This window comes from Miniopterus natalensis, chromosome 1 (assembly GCF_054644295.1).
Source record: "Miniopterus natalensis isolate mMinNat1 chromosome 1, mMinNat1.hap1, whole genome shotgun sequence".
Taxonomy (NCBI): Eukaryota; Metazoa; Chordata; class Mammalia; order Chiroptera; family Miniopteridae; genus Miniopterus; species Miniopterus natalensis.
The window spans coordinates 143,718,817-143,741,009 of record NC_142081.1 but is presented as its reverse complement, the minus strand read 5'-3'; the positions used below and the strand labels follow the sequence as shown (position 1 = coordinate 143,741,009).

Here is a 22,193-nt window from a genome sequence, read left to right as displayed (position 1 = left end):
GTCAATTTGCCTAAGTTTCTCCAAAATTTTAAGTGTAAAAATATGTGAAATAGACTCTTAAGAAGCCTGTATGTTTTCAGATTCTTCTTTGCTCTGGTCAGGAGTGGGAAAAACTGGAGTGGGCGGTACCCTTAGATGACATGGGTTTACTCTTGAACCCTTACTTTTGGTGATTGTATTGATTATTGAATTTAAGATATGTTGTGTCATAATTTAAATGCAATTTTCAAACATCAGACCAGAACTTGGAGCTGGCTATTTGAGGCAGGGACCCTCAGAACAAAGTCTACTGTAGTAAAGAGACCCTTAGAACCAAGACTGTTGTAATAATATGTATACAAATTTATCCCACTGGTGTCTGACAGTGGTAGATATTTGGCCTTTGCTGTAAACCAATTACTAGATAAATCACTGGGAGTTTTAAAGACAGAAGACCTTGTTGATGTACCAGGGCACCTGAGGTGGCTATGAAAATGCACTTCACAGAAAGGCAACTATAGACAGTATAACTGACCAAAGTTCCCCACCTGCTCTCTAAATCCCATTTCTGTATTTGGACTGATGCCATGCCAATGATTGAGCCTGGCAAGAATATGAAACCAGGTTATTTACGGAAGTCCTGAACTCTTCTGAGAAGGAATTTGGACTGGAAGAGTCCCTGATGATTTTCTGGAACCTTCCTTAGAGGAAGTAAAATAATACATAGTTATTAATGGCAGATCGGTGTGAAACACAATAGAGAAAAAACATTCTAGCCTATAAAAGAAAATAAAACTGTGTTCTATTCTGATTTTCTTTATATTTTCTACACTTTTGGTGGGGATACGTGTACATTCAACTTGTCTAAGGAGCTAAATTCAATTGAATTGAATAATTATTGTTTTCACTTATTTATAAATAATTGGAACTGGTCTATTTGCAGTTTGATGGATTCCTGTTCCATTTTAAAAAATAACTTTTCAGTATTTGAAACTAAATCATTCAATTCTTGAAGATGGTGGCCAACAGGACCTGACAGATGCTGAGAGTGTGAGTGGATGAGTGTGTGTGTGGGGTGAGTGTGGGGGGCATCTGTCAGTGCAGGAATTCCTTGGAGGTGTGGGAGCTGGGGAGCTCATTGCAGAGAAGTTGCAGCTGCTGCAGAGCTGTTCAGCCGGGCGCTTCTCTCAGATTGAGAGGGGAGAGCCGGCCATTTTTGAGGATCCCCAGGGTCTGCCCTGGGAGGAGGCTATGGGGGGCAACCCGACCCAGCACCCAGAGGCCACTGACTAGCACACTGCCTCCCTGATGTGGCTCCCACAGATGGCCTACTGCTTCCTTGAGTGGTTGCACCTCCCTGATCTGGTGCACAGACCTGGTGGACACAGTTTTCCCTGCCAGAGGCACAACTTGAGGGGGTCTCACTGCTGGCTGGCCTGCCTGCCTATTTGCCTGTCTCTATGACAGGGTGGCATGGCTGGTCTGCCTGTGTGCCTGCCGCCATGATAGGGTGGCCCAGCTGACCTGCCTGCTTCCCGGCCAGCAGCGCCTCCTTGATGGGGTGCTTACAGTCAGAGAGCCAGCCTGCCTGCCTGCCTCTTTAATAGGGACACAGGGTTCTCTGCCTACCTCCTTGACAAGGGTGCACAGCCAACCTGACTGCCTGCCTCCTGGCCAGCGGTGCCTTCCTGACCTGGCACACAAGGCCTGCCTGCCTGGCCTGCCTCCTTAATGAGGTACACCCTGCCTGCCTGCCTGCCTGCTGTGCCTCCTTGATGTGGTGTGAGGCATGCCTGCCTGCCTACCTGGCCTACAGCCTTGATGTACTGCACCTGGACCTGCCATCATGACACAACACCTACTAAACACATAGACCTGCCATCAGGACCTGACTGATGGGGCCCTGGGACTACTAGAAACAAGCCCTGATCACCCCCTGCAGCCTTGACCTGGTACCCTGGGACAGAGCACACAACAAAATGGAGAGACAAAGAAACAACACTCAAATGAAAGAGAAGAAATCGCCAGAAAAAGAACTAGATAAAATAGAGGCAAGCAATCTATCAGATATAGAGTTGAAAATAATGGTTAGAAGGATGCTCAAGCAACTTAATGAGAACTTCAAAAGCCTTCATAAGAATCAATAGGAAATAAAGAATGATATAGCTGAAATAAAGAATACACTAGAAGGAATCAATAGTAGATTAGAAGCTGAAGACAGAATCAGCAAATTAGAGGACAGGGTAGAAGAAAACACCCAATCAGAGCAGCAATTAGAAAAAAGCAAAAAAAAAAAAAGCAGGAATACAGTTTAAAGGAACTTTGGGACAATATGAAACATAACAATATCCAAACCATAGGGGTGCCAGAAGAAGAAGAATCCAAGCAAGGATTAGAGAATTTGTTTGAAGTAATAATGACAGAAAACTTCTCTAACCTGGTGAAGGAAAAAGTCACTCAAGTTCAAGAATCACAGAGAGTCTCAATAAAAATGAGCCCCAAAAGACCCACATCTAGACACATCATAATTAAAATGGCAAACATTAAAGATAAAGAAAGAATCTTAAAAGCAGCAAGAGAGAGACAGAAAATTACCTACAAGGGAGCACTCATTAGACTGACAACTGATTTCTCAATAGAATCATTTAAGGCCAGAAGGGAGTGGCATGAAGTATTCAAAGGAATGAAAAATAAGACACTGAACCCAAGGATACTCTATCCAGCAAGGCTATCATTCAGAATCAAAGGTGAAATAAAGAGCTTTGCAGACAAAAAAGGCTAAAGGTGTTCATTACTTCCAAACCAGCTCTGCAAGAAATGCTAAAGGGGCTGGTGTGAGAAGAAGAAGAAATGTAAAGAGAGGAACACAGACATAAAGAAAGAATGGCAATAAATAAGTACCTATCAATAATAACCTTAAATGTAAGCAGCTTAAATGCTCCAATCAAAAGGCATAGGGTAGCTGAATGGATAAGAAAACATGACCCATATATATGTTGCCTACAAGAGACCAACCTCAGAACAAAGGACTCATACAGGATAAAAGTGAAGGGATGGAAAAAAATTTCTATGCAAATGGAAATGAAAAAAAAAAAAGCAAGGGTAGCAATACTCATATCTGACAAAAATAGACTTCAAAATGAAGACCATAATGAGAGACAATAATGCTCACTAAGTAATACCAAAGGGATCGATCCAACAAGAGGATGTAACACTAATAAACATGTATGCACCCAATATAGAAGCACCCAAATATATAAAAAAACTTCTGGAGGACTTTAAGGGAGACATTAACAGCAATACAATCATAGTAGGAGACTTTCACACCCCACTGACATCACAGGATAGATCTTCTAGACAAAAATTCAACAAGAAAGAGTGATCCTAAATGACACACTAGATCAAATGGAATTAACTGACATTTACAGAGCATTCCACCCCAAAGATATAGAGTATAGATTCTTCTCAAGTGCACATGGGACATTCTCAAAGATAAACCACATGCTAGGACACAAAGCAAGTCTCTACAATTTAAAGAAGATTGGAATCATATCAAGCATCTTCTCAGATCACAATGGCATGAAATTAGAAATCAACTACAATAAAAACATTCAAACACATGGAGGCTAAATAACATATTATTAAAGAATGAATGAGTTACCAAAGAGATCAAGGAAGAAATCAAAAACTTCCTGGAAACAAATGAAAATGAACACACAATGACCCAAAATCTATGGGACACAAATGAAAACAGTCCTCACAGGGAAATTCATAGCACTACAGGCCTACCTGAAAAAAGAAGAAAAATATCCAACAAATTATCTAACCCTACAACTTAAAGACTTAGAAAGAGAACAAGAAAAGCCCAAAGTAAGTAGGAGGAAGGAAATAGTAAAGATCAGAGTGCAAATAAATGACATAGAGAGGAAAAACACCAGAAAAAAAAATACCACAATACAAAAGTTCAATGAAACCAAGAGGTGGTTCTTTGAAAAGATAAATAAGATTGATGCACCTTTAGCCATACTTACCAAGAAACAAAGAGAGAGGACCCAAATAAATAAAATCAGAAATGTAAGAGTCGATATAATAACTGACTCAGAAATACAAAGGATTGTTAGAAAATACTATGAGCAACTATATGCTAACAAACTAGACAACCTAGGTAAAATGGATAAATTCCTCGAAACATACAATCTTCCAAAGCTGAATCAGGAAGAATTAGGAAACCTGAATAAGCCAATAACGAATGAAATTGGGACCAGATGGATTTATAGGCAAGTTTTATCAAACATTCAATGAAGAAGTAACACCTATTCTCCTTAAACTAGTCCAGAAAATTCAAGAGGAGAAAAAATTCCCAAGCTCTTTTTATGAGGCCAGCATCATCCTAATCCCAAAGATAAAACACTACAAATAAAATTGTAGGCTAATATCCTCGATGAACATAGATGCTAAAATCCTCAACAAAGTATTAGCAAACCAGATCCAGCAATACATTAAAAAGATCATATACCACGACCAAGTGGGATTTATCCCAGGGATGCAAGGCTGATATAATATTAGCAAGTCAATAAATGTGATGCATCATATAAACAAAATGAAGGACAAAAAATCATATGGTCATATCAATAGATGCAGAAAAAACATTTAACAAAATCCAGCACCCAATTCTGATAAAAACTCTCAGCAAAGTGGGAATAGAGGGGCCATACCTCAACATAATAAAGGCCATCTATGACAGACCTACAGTGAACATCATATTCAATGGTCAACAACTAAAACCATTTCCCTTAAAAATAGGAACAAAGCACGGTTGTCCACTTTCACCACTATTATTCAACATAGTACTGGAAGTCCTTGCCACAGCGGTCAGAGAGGAAGAAAACATAAAAGGTATCCAAATTGGCAAGGAGGAAGTAAAACCATCATTATTCTCAGATGACATGATATTATACATAGAAAACCCTAAAGACTCCACCAAAGTACTACTAGATTTGATAAATGAATTCAACGAGGTAGCTGGATACAAAATTAACATCTGAAAATTGATGACATTTTCATACACAAAGAATGAACCCTCAGAAAGAGAAACTAAAAAAAATAATACCATTTACCATTGCAACTAAAAAAATAAGATACCTAGGAATAAACTTAACCAAGGATGTAAAAGACCTGTACTCAGAAAACTACGGGACACTGAAAAAAGAAATAGAGGAAGATATAAACAAGTGGAAGAATATACCATGTTCATAGACTGGAAGAATTAATATTAAAATGTCCATACTACACAAAGCAATCTATAAATTCAATGCAATTCCTATTAAAATACCAACAGCATATTTCACAGAGTTAGAACAAATATTCCAAAAATTTATATGGAACCAAAAAAGACACCGAATAGCCACAGCTATCCTGAGAAAGAAGAACAGGGTTGGAGGGATCACTTTACTGGATATCAAAATATACTACAAAACCATTGTAATCAAAACAGTCTGGTATTGGTTCAACAACAGACATATAGATCAATGGAACAGAACAGAGACCCCAAAAATCAACCCAAGCCATTATGGCCAGTCAATAAGGAGGCAAAGGAGGCAAGAGCACACAATGGAGTAAATACAGTCTCTTCAATAAATGGTGCTGGGAAAATTGGACATGTATGTGCAAAAAAAAAAAGAAAATGGATCACCAACTTACACCATACACAAGAAAATATAAATTCAAAATGGATAAAAGACTTAAATGTAAGTTGGAAAACCCATAAAAATCCTGGAAGAAAACATAAGCAGTAAAGTCACAGACATCTCATGTAGTGGAATTTTCACCAATATATCTCTTAGGGCAAGAGAAAAAAAAGAAAAAATAAACAAATGGATCTACATCAAACTAAAAATCTGCACAGCAAAAGAAAACAGCCTCAAAATACAAGGGAGCCCCATGGTATGGGCAAAGGATTTGAACAGATACTTCTCCAAAGGGGACATACAGATGGCCAAGAAACATATGAAAACACGCTTAACATCACTAATCATCAGAGAGATGCAAATTTAAATGAGGTATCACTTCACACCTGAAAGAATGGCTACCATCAACAAGTCAAGAAATTACATGTACTGGCTGGTGAGGGTATGGAGAAAGGGGAACCCTGGTACACTGCTGGTGGGAATGCAGACTGGTGTAGCTGCTATTGAAAACAGTATGGAGGTTCCTCAAAAAATTAAAAATGGAGCTGCCTTTTGACCCAGTAATCCCACTTCTAGGAATATATCCTAAGAATCCTGAAACACTAATCAGAAAGAATATGTACACCCTTATGTTCATAGCAGCACAATTTACAACAGCCAAGATCTGGAAACAGCCCAAGTGCCCATCAGTAGATGAGTGGATAAAAAAGCTGTGGGACATTTACACCATGAAATACTACACAGCTGTAAAGAAAAAGGATCTCTTACCCTTTGGGACAGTGTGGATGGACTTGGAGAATATTATGCTAAGTGAAATAAGTCAGGCAGAGAAAGGCAAACATCACATGATCTCACTTATATGTGGAATCTAAAGAACTTAATAAACTGATGAACAAAATAGATTCAGTGACATAGAAGCATGGATCAGACTGACAAATCTCAGAGGGAAAGTGGAGGGGGTGGGTGAGTGGGAAGAGATTACCAAAGAATTTATATGCATATAGGCACAACCCATGGACACAGACAATGGTGTGGTGAAGGCCTGAGGAGGGAAATGGGTGGGGGATGGGAGGGGTTAATGGGGAAAACAGGGGACAGCTGTAATATTTTGAACAATAAAGATAAATTTTAAAAAATAATAAAATAAATCATTCACTTCTCCTTAACTCACTTTCTTCATGTGGCTCCAGTGAAGCACATTCTATTTCTTTTTCTCCTATCTTATGGCTTATTCTTCTTGGTATCCTGCCTCGTTCCTCCTCTTCTCTCTAGCTCACAGTTTTGGAGGCCCTAAAACATAGCCCTTGTTCCTCATCTCTAACTACACTATTTTTTTGGTGATCAAACTCAGTTTCAAGGTTTAAATACAACATCAAAGCTAATAATCCCCAATTTTATATTTCCAGCTCAGACCTCTTTCTTAAACTCTGTCTCCATAAATCCAGATGCCTTCTCAGGAAATAATAAAAATCTATAACTCAACATATCTAAACCTGGGCTTCTTCTTCATCTGCATCCTTCCCATCTTAGTTGATAGCAATCATCCCTTTCAATTGCTCAGGCCAAAAACCTCAGAACTATTTTGACTCATCTCTTTCCATTCTATACTACATACAGTCATCAAGAATATCTATGGGATGAATCTTCAAAATATACCCGGAATTTGGAGATTTCATGCCACCTACCCTGATACTACCTCAATCTAAGTGACCATGACCTGGCTTCTGGAAAATTTGCAAAAGGTATCCTTGCTTCACCGGACAGTCTCTCCTCAGATCTCACATTTATACTTATAAAACATGAGTCAGATCATATCATGACTCTGTTCAAACCCCCAAAGTTTCCCCATCCCACTTACAGAAAAAGCCAAAGTCTTTGCAATAGCCCACCAAACCCTGGGTCATATGCCCAGCCAGTCCCCTGCGTCCCTTCCCCCTCTGCCCAGGTACTTGGTGTAGTTTCTTAAACATTCCAGGCATCTCCTCAAATTCTATCTCTGCTTGGATGCTCTTCCCCCATCTATTGGGTGGCTCAATTATTGTCTTTACTCAGATCTTTTCAGGGAGGTTTACCTGACCACTTTTTTCAATATGCAAACTACATCCCTCCAGAACTAAACCCTAAACTGCTCTATACATTCTCTTTCTCACAGCCCCTATCACCTACCACCTTACTATATGAATTGATTAGTATATTTATTGATTATAGTTTTTCTCCCCTACCAAAATATAAAACGCTTGATGGCAAGAATCTTTATCTTTCTTACTGTTGTTTCCAAATGCTAGAAGAGTGTCCAGAAGTTGGGTCCACAAGTCTTTGCCGAATGCCTAAACTTTGTAGAAGCAAAGTTTACTGTTGAAGACTCAGTATATTAATGAGATTACCTTTTTAATCTTAATATTAGACCTGCTACATATTTATTATTAGTTTTTTGATTCATTCTGCAATAACAGAAAAAAATGGACACCTACTCGGGCCCAGGAGTAGATGCTGAAGGAAATACAGCAGAGAACAAGAGATTAAGGACCTCTAGCAGGCAAGGTGAGAAGCGCAGCCCAGAAGTGATAGATGTGAAGAGATAAAGGGTAAGACAAAACAGGAGGTCAGGGACCAAAATAGGAGAGACTATGTTATTGTTTATTGACTCTTATTTAGAAACTAAGCCTTACGAAGAAGGCTTTGAGGAACTTAAGCAATGACATATACCATAAAATGAATAAAATAGAAATAGGAAGTAGAACAAATGCCAATGGAAGGAACAAGCAGGCTCCTTAATAAGAGTTAATGTAGTTGCTGGCATTGCCAGAGCATTGACTCTGAGCATCTTGACATTCAGGGAAAGGAAGCATGGTTTACTCTAGGCTTTTGTTATCATAGAGGAAAATGGTTTATTATAAAAGTGGCACATAAGTGTTTACAGGCAATAAATGCTATAAGCTTAGTTGGTACCAGGCTGCGTTTGGGGAGAGAAATATGCTGATATGATCCCTGAAATATGCTGATATGACATATCAGAAATATGCTGATATGAAGTCTCTTCTAGCTTTAAGATTCTTGTGAAGGTTCTTTTCAATACAGATTTTGTCATAGCTAGAATGTATTTTCACCCATAAGGGCATACTCTGTTTACTTAACGGGTAAAATAACAAAGAGAAAGTTTTCTGCCTTCACATGATGAAAACTGATTTCTTCTCTCACCAGACTTTACCTTTATGACACAGTTGTATCCTTAAAGCAATGCAAGAAAAAGTTTTATCTCAAATTTTTTTTACTTTGCTCTGGGCCATCAATGTGACTAACTTGAGGTAATAATGTCCTCTGACCCAGGAAAAACTGTGAAAGGAGATTTATTTACCTGAGATAAGTCTGTAGAAATATATACTGAGGAAGGAGGCTGTATTTTTCTTTTGTGATTTGAATATGACTAGTTATTAATTTACAGAAAATTATGTACAATATACAAAGAATGAATGAGGTACCATGCTAATTACTTCCATAGGTGCTAATTCACCTTATTCTTAAGCATTTTAATCCTGTGCTTTAAGAAAGAGAGATACTGTGGCTCAGAAAGATAAAGTAATACATCTGACAATAGTGGAAGAACTAAGCCATAAGCCAAGTATGACTCAAAACTCTTTTTGTTTCCTTTCTATTACCCCATGTAACCAACACAGTTGAATTGAATTATCTTACTTGTTAGTGGCATCATTCTCAATGATCAATTACATTTTTTTCTCAGCATTCTGAAAAGTTTAGAATGTTCTCACCCCTCCTCCAACATACACCCATGATCTTAACTCAGATTCACACTTTGTACAGTATGATCTGAAAACACTGAGAAGCTTTTCAATATGTAACTGTGCCTATGCCACATGTTTTCTGAGAATGTGAATGTAAATGATCCAAAATATGGACATGAAAATATTTTAAAAGATTTTGTTTCCAAGCCCTAGACACTGTGAGGCAGACATTATTCTAAGTGTTTTACAAATATTAACTCATTCAGTTATTGTATATTTAATATTTGCATTGTACAAAGTGGAAACTGAAATCTAGAGAGATTAACTCATTTGCCCAAGGTCACACAGCAGGTAGATAGCAGAGCCAGGATTTGAATGCAAGCTCTAGTGTCTGTATAGTTAACCACAGCTCAATGCTACCTAAGCTGCTGCATTTCAGTAGGAATGAGTTATAGGTACACGTCTCTTATTTTTGTTACCTGAAATATAATCTATTTCAATTTAGGCTTCTGTCAGGAATGTATTCTTTCCTTCAAGACAAATTGAATACCTCCTTCCTTCAACAGACCAAACTGGACCATGCAGATACATACAAAGAAACAGGATTATTCTTAACATATTGAAACAAAACACACTATAGAGCTCAGTGGAGGAGCACACACACATAATAATACCATTGAAAATGTTGGTTTATGAAGTGAATGCTGGGCAGCTAATGAGCTGACAGACTGAGTTCTTATGGCCTTTCAGCGTGGACTAGAGAGGCACAAGAACAGTGCAGAGCATTTCTTAGAGACTCAGCAGATCTCTGAACCAGAGGAGAAACCACTTAGCCATGCCCAGATTTATACAATTTCCTAAGTGGAAGTTTATGGCATACTCTCCCTACCACATAAATATTGATATATTTCTCATTCCATAAGTGAGTTCTTTTATTCTCAACTCATCTTTCAAACATCATAAAATTTCCAAGTTAAAAAAACACACCTCTAAGTATTGCTTTGGTATATATAAATATATTTTTAGCTTGAGTAGATCCTAACTGAACAATAGTGTCAAGAATCTGTCATTCAGAATTAGAATTCTCAGATAAGTAATTCTGCATAGAATGATTCATGCTTCATGTTATATGAATTCCAGGAAATAAGCAACCCGTCCCCAGGCATTCCACAGGGTACTGAGCATAGAGAACATGACAGGACAACGTGTTCTCCTTTTCAAAGGCCAGTTGTCAAGTTTGGTGGTACTTACATCTATTCCAGCTTCTGGTTTTCCATTGAAGTTAATATCTACAATGCAATCAAGCTTCTAAAATATAGCTAAGGAAAGTGAAGAAAATAGGTACAACAAGATCCTTCACAAGTTGTGCTGGTCATTATGGGAATATTGTTGTAATGATTAATTTTGTCAACTTGGTTTAGCCTTGGGATGACCAGATATTTGGTCAAGCATTATTCTGGGTGTGTCTGTGAGTGTGCTTTTGGATGAGGTTAACATTTGAATCAGTGACTGAGTAGAGCAGATTGCCCTCCTGTGTAGGTTGCTCTCATCTTAAACCCATTCAAGAATAAAAAGTCTGACCCTCCCTTGTGTAAGAAGGAACTCTTCCTGCCTGACTGCCTTGAGCTGGGATATCAATCTTTCCCTACCTTGGACTCAAACTGAAATACTGGCTCTTCTTTATTTTCAAGCCCACTGGCTTTCTGACTAGTACCATTGCCTCACCTGGTTCTCAGGCTTTTGGACTCAAACTGGAATGACACCATCAACTTTCCTGGGTCTCCAGGCCTCCAGCTCACTGGCTGCAGATCTCAGAACTTCTGAGCCTCTATAATGCATGAGTCAATTCCTTATAATAAATTTCTGTATCTATCTGTATTATCTATCATCAATCTATCTATCATCTATCTATCATCTATCTATCATCTATCTATCTATCTATCTATCTATCTATCTATCTATCTATCTATCTATCTATCTATCTATCTATCTATCATCTATCTATCTATCTATCATCTATCTATCTATCTATCTATCATCTATCATCTATCTATCTATCTATCTATCTATCTATCTATCTATCTATCTATCTATCTATCTATCATCTATCTATCTATCTATCTATCTATCTATCTATCTATCTATCTAATCTATCTATCATCTATCTATCTGTCTATCTATCATCTATCTATCTATCTATCTATCTATCTATCTATCTATCTATCATCTATCTATCTATCTATCATCTATCTATCTATCTATCATCTATCATCATCTATCATCTATCTATCTATCTATCTATCTATCTATCTATCTATCTATCTATCTATCTAATCTATCTATCATCTATCTATCTGTCTGTCTATCTATCATCTATCTATCATCTATCTATCTATCATCTATCTATCTATCTATCTATCTATCTATCTATCTATCTATCTATCTATCTATCATCTATCATCTATCTATCTATCTATCTATCTATCTATCTATCTATCATCTATCATCTATCTATCTATCTATCTATCTATCTATCTATCTATCTATCTATCTATCATCTATCTATCTATCTATCTATCTATCTATCTATCTATCATCTATCTATCTATCTATCTATCTATCATCTATCATCTATCTATCTATCTATCTATCTATCATCTATCTATCTATCTATCTATCTATCTATCTATCTATCTATCTATCTATCTATCTATCTATCTAATCTATCTATCATCTATCTATCTGTCTGTCTATCTATCATCTATCTATCATCTATCTATCTATCATCTATCTATCTATCATCTATCTATCTATCTATCTATCTATCTATCTATCTATCTATCATCTATCTATCTATCTATCTATCTATCATCTATCTATCTATCTATCTATCTATCTATCTATCTATCTATCTATCTATCTATCATCTATCTATCTATCATCTATCTATCATCTATCTATCTATCTATCTATCTATCTATCTATCTATCTATCTATCTATCATCTATCTATCTATCATCTATCTATCATCTATCTATCTATCATCTATCATCTATCATCTATCTATCTATCATCTATCTATCTATCTATCTATCTATCATCTATCTATCTATCTATCATCTATCTATCTATCTATCTATCTATCTATCTATCTATCATCTATCTATCTATCATCTATCATCTATCTATCTATCATCTATCTATCTATCATCTATCTATCTATCTATCTATCATCTATCTATCTATCTATCTATCTATCTATCTATCTATCATCTATCTATCTATCTATCTATCTATCTATCTATCTATCTATCTATCAATCATCTATCTATCATCTATCATCTATCTATCTATCATCATCTATCTATCTATCATCTATCTATCTATCATCTATCATCATCTATCATCTGTCATCTATTATCTATCTATCATCTATCTATCTATCTATCTATCTATCTATCTATCTATCTATCTATCTATCTATCATCTATCTATCTCTATCTATCTATCTATCTATCTATCTATCTATCTATCTATCTATCTATCTATCATCTATCATCTATCTATCTATCTATCTATCTATCTATCTATCTATCTATCATCTATTATCTATCTATCTATCTATCTATCTATCTATCTATCTATCTATCTATCATCTATCATCTATCTATCTATCATCTATCTATCTATCATCTATCTATCTATCATCTATCTATCTATCTATCTATCTATCTATCTATCATCTATCTATCATCTATCATCATCTATCTATCTATCTATCTATCTATCATCTATCTATCTATCTATCTATCTATCTATCTATCTATCATCTATCTATCTATCTATCTATCTATCTATCTATCTATCTATCTATCTATCTGTCTATCTATCTATCATCTATCACCTATCTATCTATCATCTATCTATCTATCTATCTATCTATCTATCTATCTATCTATCTATCTATCTATCTATCATCTATCTATCATCTATCTATCATCTATCTATCTATCTATCTATATCTATCTATCTATCATCTATCTATCATCTATCTATCTATCATCTATCTATCATCTATCATCTATCTATCTATCTATCTATCTATCTATCATCTATCTATCATCTATCTATTTATCTATCTGTCATCTATCTATCATCTATTTATCATCTATCATCTATCTATCCATCTATCTACCTATCTACCTACCTATCCTATTTGCTCTGTTTCTTTGGAGAACCCTGACTAATATAGTTGTATTTTCCAGAAAATTAAGGGGAAATGGTTTATTCCTTTCCCAATACTAATATAGTTGTATTTTCCAGAAAATTAAGGGGAAATGGTTTATTCCTTTCCCAATACACTGAGGAATGTATATTCATTTTTCTTCAGAGCTGAAGTCTCTTATCAAAAAAATAAAGAGGTTTATTTACAAGAAGAAGTCTGTGGAAAAATGATAGCGCTAAAGAAAAGTGAATTGCATCATTGCTTAAACTTGTAATGGCCACATGACATCTGCATATATCTCTAGGAAATAAACAGCCTTTCATCACTTTTCAGTGGGTCTTTCAATCTCCTCATGAGCTCTGAACTCAGAGTTAGAAAAATGAATAAGCAGAATAATCTGGTGGCTAGAAGGTCACCTCTTTCATAAACCCTTTCCTCATCTATCTTAAACTGCTTTCCCCATATCCGATGTATAACACAACCACAGCTAAAAGGAAAAAGATCTTTCCCTCCACCAATCTTAACATAAGGTCATGTGAAACTTGTCTATCATGTTATACCTCCAGGGTGACTAGAGTTGTAGAGTTCTGTATGATGCCTACCAGTCTTCCTTGAGCTCCCTTACTGGCAGGCTACAAAGTATCGAATGCCTCAGCTAGTGGTGGTTACTATTACTCCACAGTTAGTGGCATATACTATTCTGTATATTTAGCAGGGTATCATACAAAGTTTGAAGTCTTACCAGATCTGATACAGTGGGCAGTTGGGGTGTAACTTTCCCACATGTTTTAGACATTAAGCATGATTTCCTCATGCTTAGCATTGTTAACTCTAGCTGTCTACTGCATACAACTGAATGGAATGAATAGATATGTCTTTAGACCTGTATCAACCATTTCTGTATAACTATGACTACCTTTCTTTTATTTTTATTATATAACATTAAACATCATATCTATGTGCAATTTCTTATAATTCACACTTTATGTACAGTTGCCTTACTTATTTTGAATTCCCAAAAAAAGATCCTATATAAAACAATCATCAATTTCTAGACCGTTACTAATAGTTTTTGAAGTGGGTGGTAAAAACATCATTTTTCAAGAAAATTAAAGCTGGATGCATAATATGAAAAAAAATCAAATGTGATAAATATGTATGAAATAGTCAAACACATGCATATTAGCTCATATTAATTATTAAAAAAGCAGTATTAATAATTCTGTGGACTGGAATTCTACTTCTACCTAAAAAAAGAAATATTAATTATTTTAATATCTCTATCCTTGACCATATGGGTGAATGCATCAGAAATTTGATATTTGAACAGCTTGGATACATATGTATAACTGAAAGTTTTAAATAAACAAACACAATTACAGTCATTAACAGAGGTATAAACGAATACCCTGTTAATAAATGTTATTATTATTATTTTTTAGTGAATCTTGACATAGTCTTTAGCCACAACACATACCTGAAACTTGAGACAGACTTTCTTTATGGGTTATAAAATCAGTCTCATTTCTTTTTAGTCCACTATTCAAATCATTGGCTCATTTTACTGTTTTAGGAGAACTAGTTTCCATAGCTCAAAATTAAAATATTCTAAATGGGCTTTTCATTACATTTAAAAATAAATGATAGTTAACTGGCATTTTGTAAATACAACTTTTCTAAACACAATACAGGATGCCTCAATCTTTCCTGAAAAGAAGCTGAGGATTTTGGCAGCTTCCCAGTTCCTCATCTGTAGCTGCTCCAAGATAACCAATCCGTGAAGCAGATGGGAAGAATTTCCCCAGAACATGCACAGTTCCTGCCAACGAAAAGCTGCCCTCTTTGCCTGGATGCATTGTTTTCATGTTTTGTTTTGCTATGTTGTTTCCAGTGCTCTTTTGAGTGTATTTCCAGACTATGTAGATGGAAATGAGAATGCAAGTATGGTGATGAGATAAAAAAAAAATACAGAGAATTAATAATATAAAACTAACCTCTTCATTCATGAAATATATTATGTAGAAGGTAAATAATTAAAAGTTAAACGCATAACCATTTCAGTTTTGAATTCCTCAAACGTAAAAAGTAGAAGGTGGACTATGATGATTATTTAGGACATCAGCTGTGAAAATGTTATTAGATTCACTCAAAATGTTCATAGCTTTATTTTTCCAATTTTTAAAAAAGTTACAAGATCTTCTGTGTTTATTTCACATATTTCTCATTTTATAAATACCAGAGGGGACCAGGATTGAGAACCTAAGAGGTTTGTCAAAGTACAAGGTAAGATGTAAGAAGATAAAATAATTTTGATTTCAAAATAACAGAAAGATTCAACATTACCATCTTCCCCTGCCCAATGTTCTTTTTTCATTCCCATTGTTCCATCATCTGAAATTCATTCAGTTTAAAACTAAGGATAGCAAAACATGAGCACTTCCTGGAGTGACAACATTTTAGGCTGCTGCTTGTGGTTTATAACATCATCTCTTTGGATACCAGGACCAGGATTTGTTAGGAAATACAGAGAACAGCTCACAGATTCCTTATACTTCTGGGAAAGGGCATGCCAACCATAGAAACAGACCAGGAGAAGCAGGTTCTTCAGAGGACAATCCGACAGGCTTCCTGCATTTACCAGGGCTGCTTCCACTCACTAAAGCCACAGAACATTCAGGCACATTCTTGTACGGTTCCCTGGTCTGCATTTATTTTGAAACGCAAGCTCTCCTAAACATTTTAGTTGCTATGTAATGTTTTTCCTGTATCATTTCACCTTGTGCTCAAACTGGTTGATCTACTTTTTCTTATTTTTGAGATTTTACACATGAACATCCTCAGAGGATAAAAACATTTACTTACCTGATATTTTTGTGGCATTGACTGAACTCTGATTCTCAGCTTTAAAGGAAAGAAAAGAAAATCACTAAAATTAAATGCTGAACATCACAGGTACTCTCATAATTATTTCAGATGGCAAATGAATATAGAACTTAGCTCATCTGTGATTCACTTTCCCTTAAATTAGAAAATCATGAGGCTTCATGATTAAAAGCTACTTTAGAGCAGGGGTCAGCCAACTTTTACTTAAAGGCCAAATAGTAAATATTTTAGGCTCTGCAGGCCATTAACAACTACTCAGCTTTACTGTTGTAGTGTGAATGTAGCCACACATCATACCCGAAGTATAGGTATGTCTGTGTTCCAGTGAAACACTACTTAGAAAAACAGGTGAGGGCTGGATTTGGCCTGTAGGCCACAATTTGCTGAATTCTGCTTTAGACCGTCTGGTACAACCTCACATCTTGAATATGTCAAGATGACACAGACAACTACAGGTCCTTTGGGAGGTGCTGTATGTTTGGTGCTGCTATGTGACGTATGCCCAGTAAGACCTGATCCATCTCCTCACCTGGGGAAGATTCAGGAAGGTTCAGACAGATACTTTTGAAATTTAGGGGATTCCTTTAAAGTAAATACAATGGAGAAGAGCTTTCTACAAGTCCAATTACTTGCGAGAATGACAATAAAATTCACTTCAACAACTTTAAGTATATTCACCATGAACAATATTTACCATGTGGAAAATATAGAAAATATTTTTGAAACAAATAGAAGCCCAATAATAAATGTTTAAAGTACTCATTAGCCTTCTTTGTACCTTTATTTGGCTGGTATCCGCCTTTTTGGTTCAATGCATAGCCCATTTGCCCCCCAGTCGCACAAGACAAAAAGTAGTGGCCTTTCTTGATTTTCTTCTTTCTCTCACCTCCCTAAGCTCTAGCTTCAAAATATATTCCAAATATGTCCCACCACTTAATTGGTTACTATTTATCTGGAACCCATATCTCTTGTGTTGGTAACTGCAATAACAGACACCTAGAAAAATATTTTTAAATTTAAACTGGGCTGCTTCAGTAGCTCCCTACTATTACTAGGCTGGCAGGTCGTAAGAGGATGTGGCCCCTGCCTTGTTCCTCAGTTGATCTCCAACCAGTCATACCCTTGCTTAGATCAAAGTCATGGGGCTCTTCCCGCCTCAGGCTTGTCTGCTTGCCCTTCTCTGTACCTCAATGTTGCTCTCTCAGGCTGACATCAGCTTCTTTCTATTTTTTCATGATTCTGCTCAAATATCACCACATCACACTCAAAGAAGTCTCCTCCAGCCACCTTATCTAAAATTGTCTCATTTCCCTTCATACTAGTCCACCACACTGTTTCATTTGCTCAACAGTACTTTCTTTACTACAGTGACATTTACTTTATGAATTTTTTTAATTTATTTTTTTAATCCTCACCTGAGGATATTTTTTCCATTGCTTTTTAGAGAGAGTAGAAAGGGGAGAAAGAGAGAGAGAAGGGGAGAGAGAGAGAGAGAGAAAGAGAGAGAGAGAAACATCGATGTGAGAGAGACACATCAGTTGGTAGCCTGCCACAGCTGGAGCTGGGGATCAAACCTCCAATGAAGGTGCGTGCCCTTGGCCAGAATTGAACCCTAGACCCTTCAGTCTGAGACTCAGTGCTCTAACCACTGAGCCAAACAGCTAGGGCACATTTACTTTATTTAAAAAATATTTTGTTGTCAGGATATAAACGCCATGAGGATAGTGATTTCTTTTTTTCATTTTTTAAAATTAAAATGTACTTGATATGTAATATTATATTAATTTTCTGTGTAGTGTAACATAGTGACTTGGCATTTACATACATTACTATGTGATCACCACAATATGTCTAGTAACATCTGTCACCATACAAAGTTATTACAATATTATTGACAATAGTATTACAATATCATATTCCCTATGCTGTACACTACATCCTGTGACTTATTTGTTTTATAGTTGAGAGTTTGTATCCCTTCACCTTTTCCACCCATCTCCCCACCCAATCCCCTTCTGGGAACCATAACTTTGTTCTCTGTTTCTATGAGTCTGTTTCTGTTTGGTTTTGTTTGTTCTTTTCTGTTTATTTATTTATTTTTTTATATATTCCCCATGTAAGTGAAATTATACCATATTTGTCTTTCTCTGTCTGACTTATTTTACTTAGCATAATACCCTCCAGGTCCATCCAAGATTACATGTTTTACTCAGAGCCACAATTCTAGTGCCCACTACCAGGACATAGCAAAATAGAGCTCTGATAAAAAAACATATGGAATGAACAATTGAGAATAGAAAGTAACAGTAATAATAATAATAATGATGATGATGATGATGAATAAGACTAATTATACCCACCTAAATTTAATTTTAAGCAAAAATTAATGTTTCATTTAAAATAGCTAGTTGATAATCATAGCTACCATTTTTAATGCAACTTGTATGATCGATACCATATATTATTTGTTGATGTCTACAAGAGAGACTCTCCTTTTGCACATCTGCAAACACTTTCTGAGAGAAGTAAAACTACTTTCTCAAGGGGGTACAATGGTTAAAATTCAGATCTGTTGGTTATAATGTCCACCCTCTTTTACTAAAATAGACAGCTTTTTCTTCCACTAAACAGTTATGAAAGGAAAAGTTATGTAATCAAGTCCTACTTTTGATAACTAGTTAAAATGCTTTTGAATATGGCTTAATTCTGTAGAAGATGCAGTTAAAATATTTATCAGCTGCTAGAGGGTGAGAAAACAAAGAAAACCAAAACCCTTTGTTTCTCCTGCTATTAATATCAGGTCATAACCTTTCTTGCTGATAGACTTCATTGAGAATGAAAAATGTTTAAACTTGAATCAGACAAAAACTTCTGACTATCCTTTAGTTGTGTTTTCTTTTCAGCCTTCAAAATAGTATAATAATTTTAGAAGGACTTAGATATAAATGAAAAATAACTATGTTTTAAGGTATAGTAGAATTTAAAAAATTCATATACCAATTCAGACTTAGGACTTATATTGAGTCCTAAGGTGTCCAGACTTTTATATATGAATGAATATATTGTTATTCTGAGGACAAAATTCTGCAAACCTTAAATATTCAGTCAATATTGAAATAGCTTTGGGAGGGGATGTTAGGAGTGGTGGTGGAGGGACTGAGCAAAAAAGAGAAAAAAGATAGAGAACTCATGGACATGGACAACAGTGTGGTAACTGCAGGGGTGGAGGGGAATGGATGGAGGTGCTAGAGTGCATAGAGGGGATAAAAGGTGATGGGAAAAATTAAATTAAATTTTTAAAAATTGAAATAGTATATACTTTTTTCCTGAAACCAAGGAGAATTATTCTGAAGATAATACAGTTTTATCACATGGCATACCATTTTCAAATTTGAACTCAGTTCTGTGGATAAAAAAGCTTAATAGAGGTGAATGCTATAAATATGGCTAAAGTTATGGGAATTAATGAAAAGTGATGATAATTGCAATTATTTTTGGTTTTTATTTATAATGATCAGAATACACGTGTGTTTTGAGAAAGGGCCAAGATCTGACCTACAGAGGAAGTGAGTAAAGACAAATAGCAAGTGAGTGTAGTGCATCCTTTTACTCTATTCTCAAATTTAGATGTTTAATAAAGACCAACATCTTAGGGTGGTTGCCAAATTAAAATCTGTTTGTTGAGTTTGATTTTCTAATATGAAACTGAAGTCTTATGAAATGCAAATGAACTTCTAAACTGCTAAACTTTAATCCACATTAATCCAAAGCTAAACTTTAACTCAAATAATTAGCTTTTAAAACAGAAAGCTTAAACAACAATACAACAAATAACTTTGCTGAATATTCTTATCTTACAAAGGATATTGTGTTTCCAGCTATACAGAGCTGTATATAGTTATACACAGAACATCATTAATAGGTCCAGGAGAAAAAACACATACAGTTATTCCCAAATAGAATTCTTGACTGATTTGCTTAAAAATAATTTGCTATAAACAATTCCAACTTTCCTTATCATTCTCCTATGCATGGTACTGACTGAGTCATGGTATGTAAAATTATTTCTCCTTTGGCTGAACCATGACTTGTGACTAAGACTTTGTTATCTTGAGGATTCCTCTTGTATCTGTCCACAAGAAATGATACAAACTAAGTAGCCTATAAGAAACATCATGATTCAGCTTCTAAATAAGTGGCAATCATGCCATTCACAAAAGAAATAATGAGCCTGGAAGATCAGATAAATTAATGTTTTCCAAAGGATAAGGTACGTAGATAGCACTGTATGAGAGATTCTATAAGGTGTACTGGAAAGCGGCATTAAATAACATTGAAACACTCAATTATAAAGTTATTTCTTTTTAGCTTTCTTTCAGTTTATTTGATTATTTCAATGAGGAAGTTTCAAAATTTCAGTTTAATGCAAATATGTCATTAAAACCTATCATGGGTTTACTTTGATTTTTTTGGTTGTCTGTTTTCAGGAGAATGTGAGAACACAGTCTCCCATGACCACAAATGATACAGTTGAGTTTCCCACATTTGGGGAAATTGCAAGGGTCAGCATATCCAGAGTGCAGAGTGGATATAAGCCTGGCCCTGAAAAACCACCTTATGATCCTGGTATCTCCTCTGCCAGGTAAATATTTGATTTATTTTTGTAAACAAGGACAAGCAAGCTTCAAACTTAGAGCCTTTGGCAAGCAACAAAAGCTAGCTAGAATTTTATTTTATTTTGCTTACATCATAATGATTTGATAGCTCCTGCTTATGCCAAGTGAAACTGGTTTTTCATTTATGATAGTTTCGTTTTCAAACAAATTTAAGAATAAAAAGTGCATCGCTTTCAAGAAAGTACTAAATAAATAGTAGTGCAGATGGTACACATATATGGCAACACTCATTAAGTTGTGGGCAATACTGAGGTAAAATCTTGTAGAGGGCCTTGATGAAAGTGTGGAATTTTAATAAGAAGTTGGAAGAAGGACAAGGGAAAGAATAAATAAGGACCATACAAGCGTGGAAGGAAGGGAACACACCCACACACACAAAATTTATTGCGTTTACTTGCTATACACTGTTTTAAGCTTTATATGTTTTTATGTCTTTTAATCTTCACAAGAATCTGATAAGGGAATAACATGATTATAAGCTATTTTATGGATGGAAAGCTGAGGCACAGAGAGCTTAAGTAAACAAATGGTTGTGCTATTATTTGACCCCAAGCAATCTGACTTCAGAATCAGTATTTATAACCAATAAGCTAAGTTCCTCTTGGCAAGATTAGAATGCACAATTTTTATTTTAAGAAGGGTGTGTTGCCTTGAAAATCACAGGCTTGTGTGTAGGTTATTCTCATGTTCATCCAGGAATATATCTAACATGTCTACAATTATGTCTGCTTTTTGTACAAAAATAAACTCCATATTAAACTAGGATAAATTATGCAAAAGGAAACCTATGGTAAACTACTTATTATATATAAATGCAATTAACCCCTGCTTAATAATCTATTGATTACTTATACGTGTTATTCATTTCTACTTAAAAGCAGCCAGATTTTCCCCTTTGAATTTCACGTCTGTAATATTGTATATGCTGTGGGAGCAGGAGCTCTGGCTTGGAAGAATCTTTTGCAGAATTTCTGTCCAAGAACTTGCCTTGGTAGATTTACGT

At 35.6% G+C, this 22,193-nt stretch overlaps 1 protein-coding gene and 1 non-coding gene across 3 annotated transcripts in view; both read right to left on the bottom strand.

Annotated features, from left to right (window-relative positions):
• Positions 1 to 22,193, bottom strand: part of EMCN (endomucin) — a 103,403-nt gene that overhangs the window by 21,454 nt on the left and 59,756 nt on the right. For both annotated transcript variants that reach the window (XM_016223644.2, XM_016223643.2), the window contains exon 5: positions 16,494 to 16,532. In XM_016223644.2, coding sequence (XP_016079130.1) covers positions 16,494 to 16,532 — 39 coding nt within the window. The remainder of the gene's footprint in view (positions 1 to 16,493; positions 16,533 to 22,193) is intronic.
• LOC148094428 (U1 spliceosomal RNA) lies at positions 20,999 to 21,164 on the bottom strand. Its single transcript, XR_015713670.1, has one exon. It is a non-coding gene; the product is annotated as a U1 spliceosomal RNA (small nuclear RNA).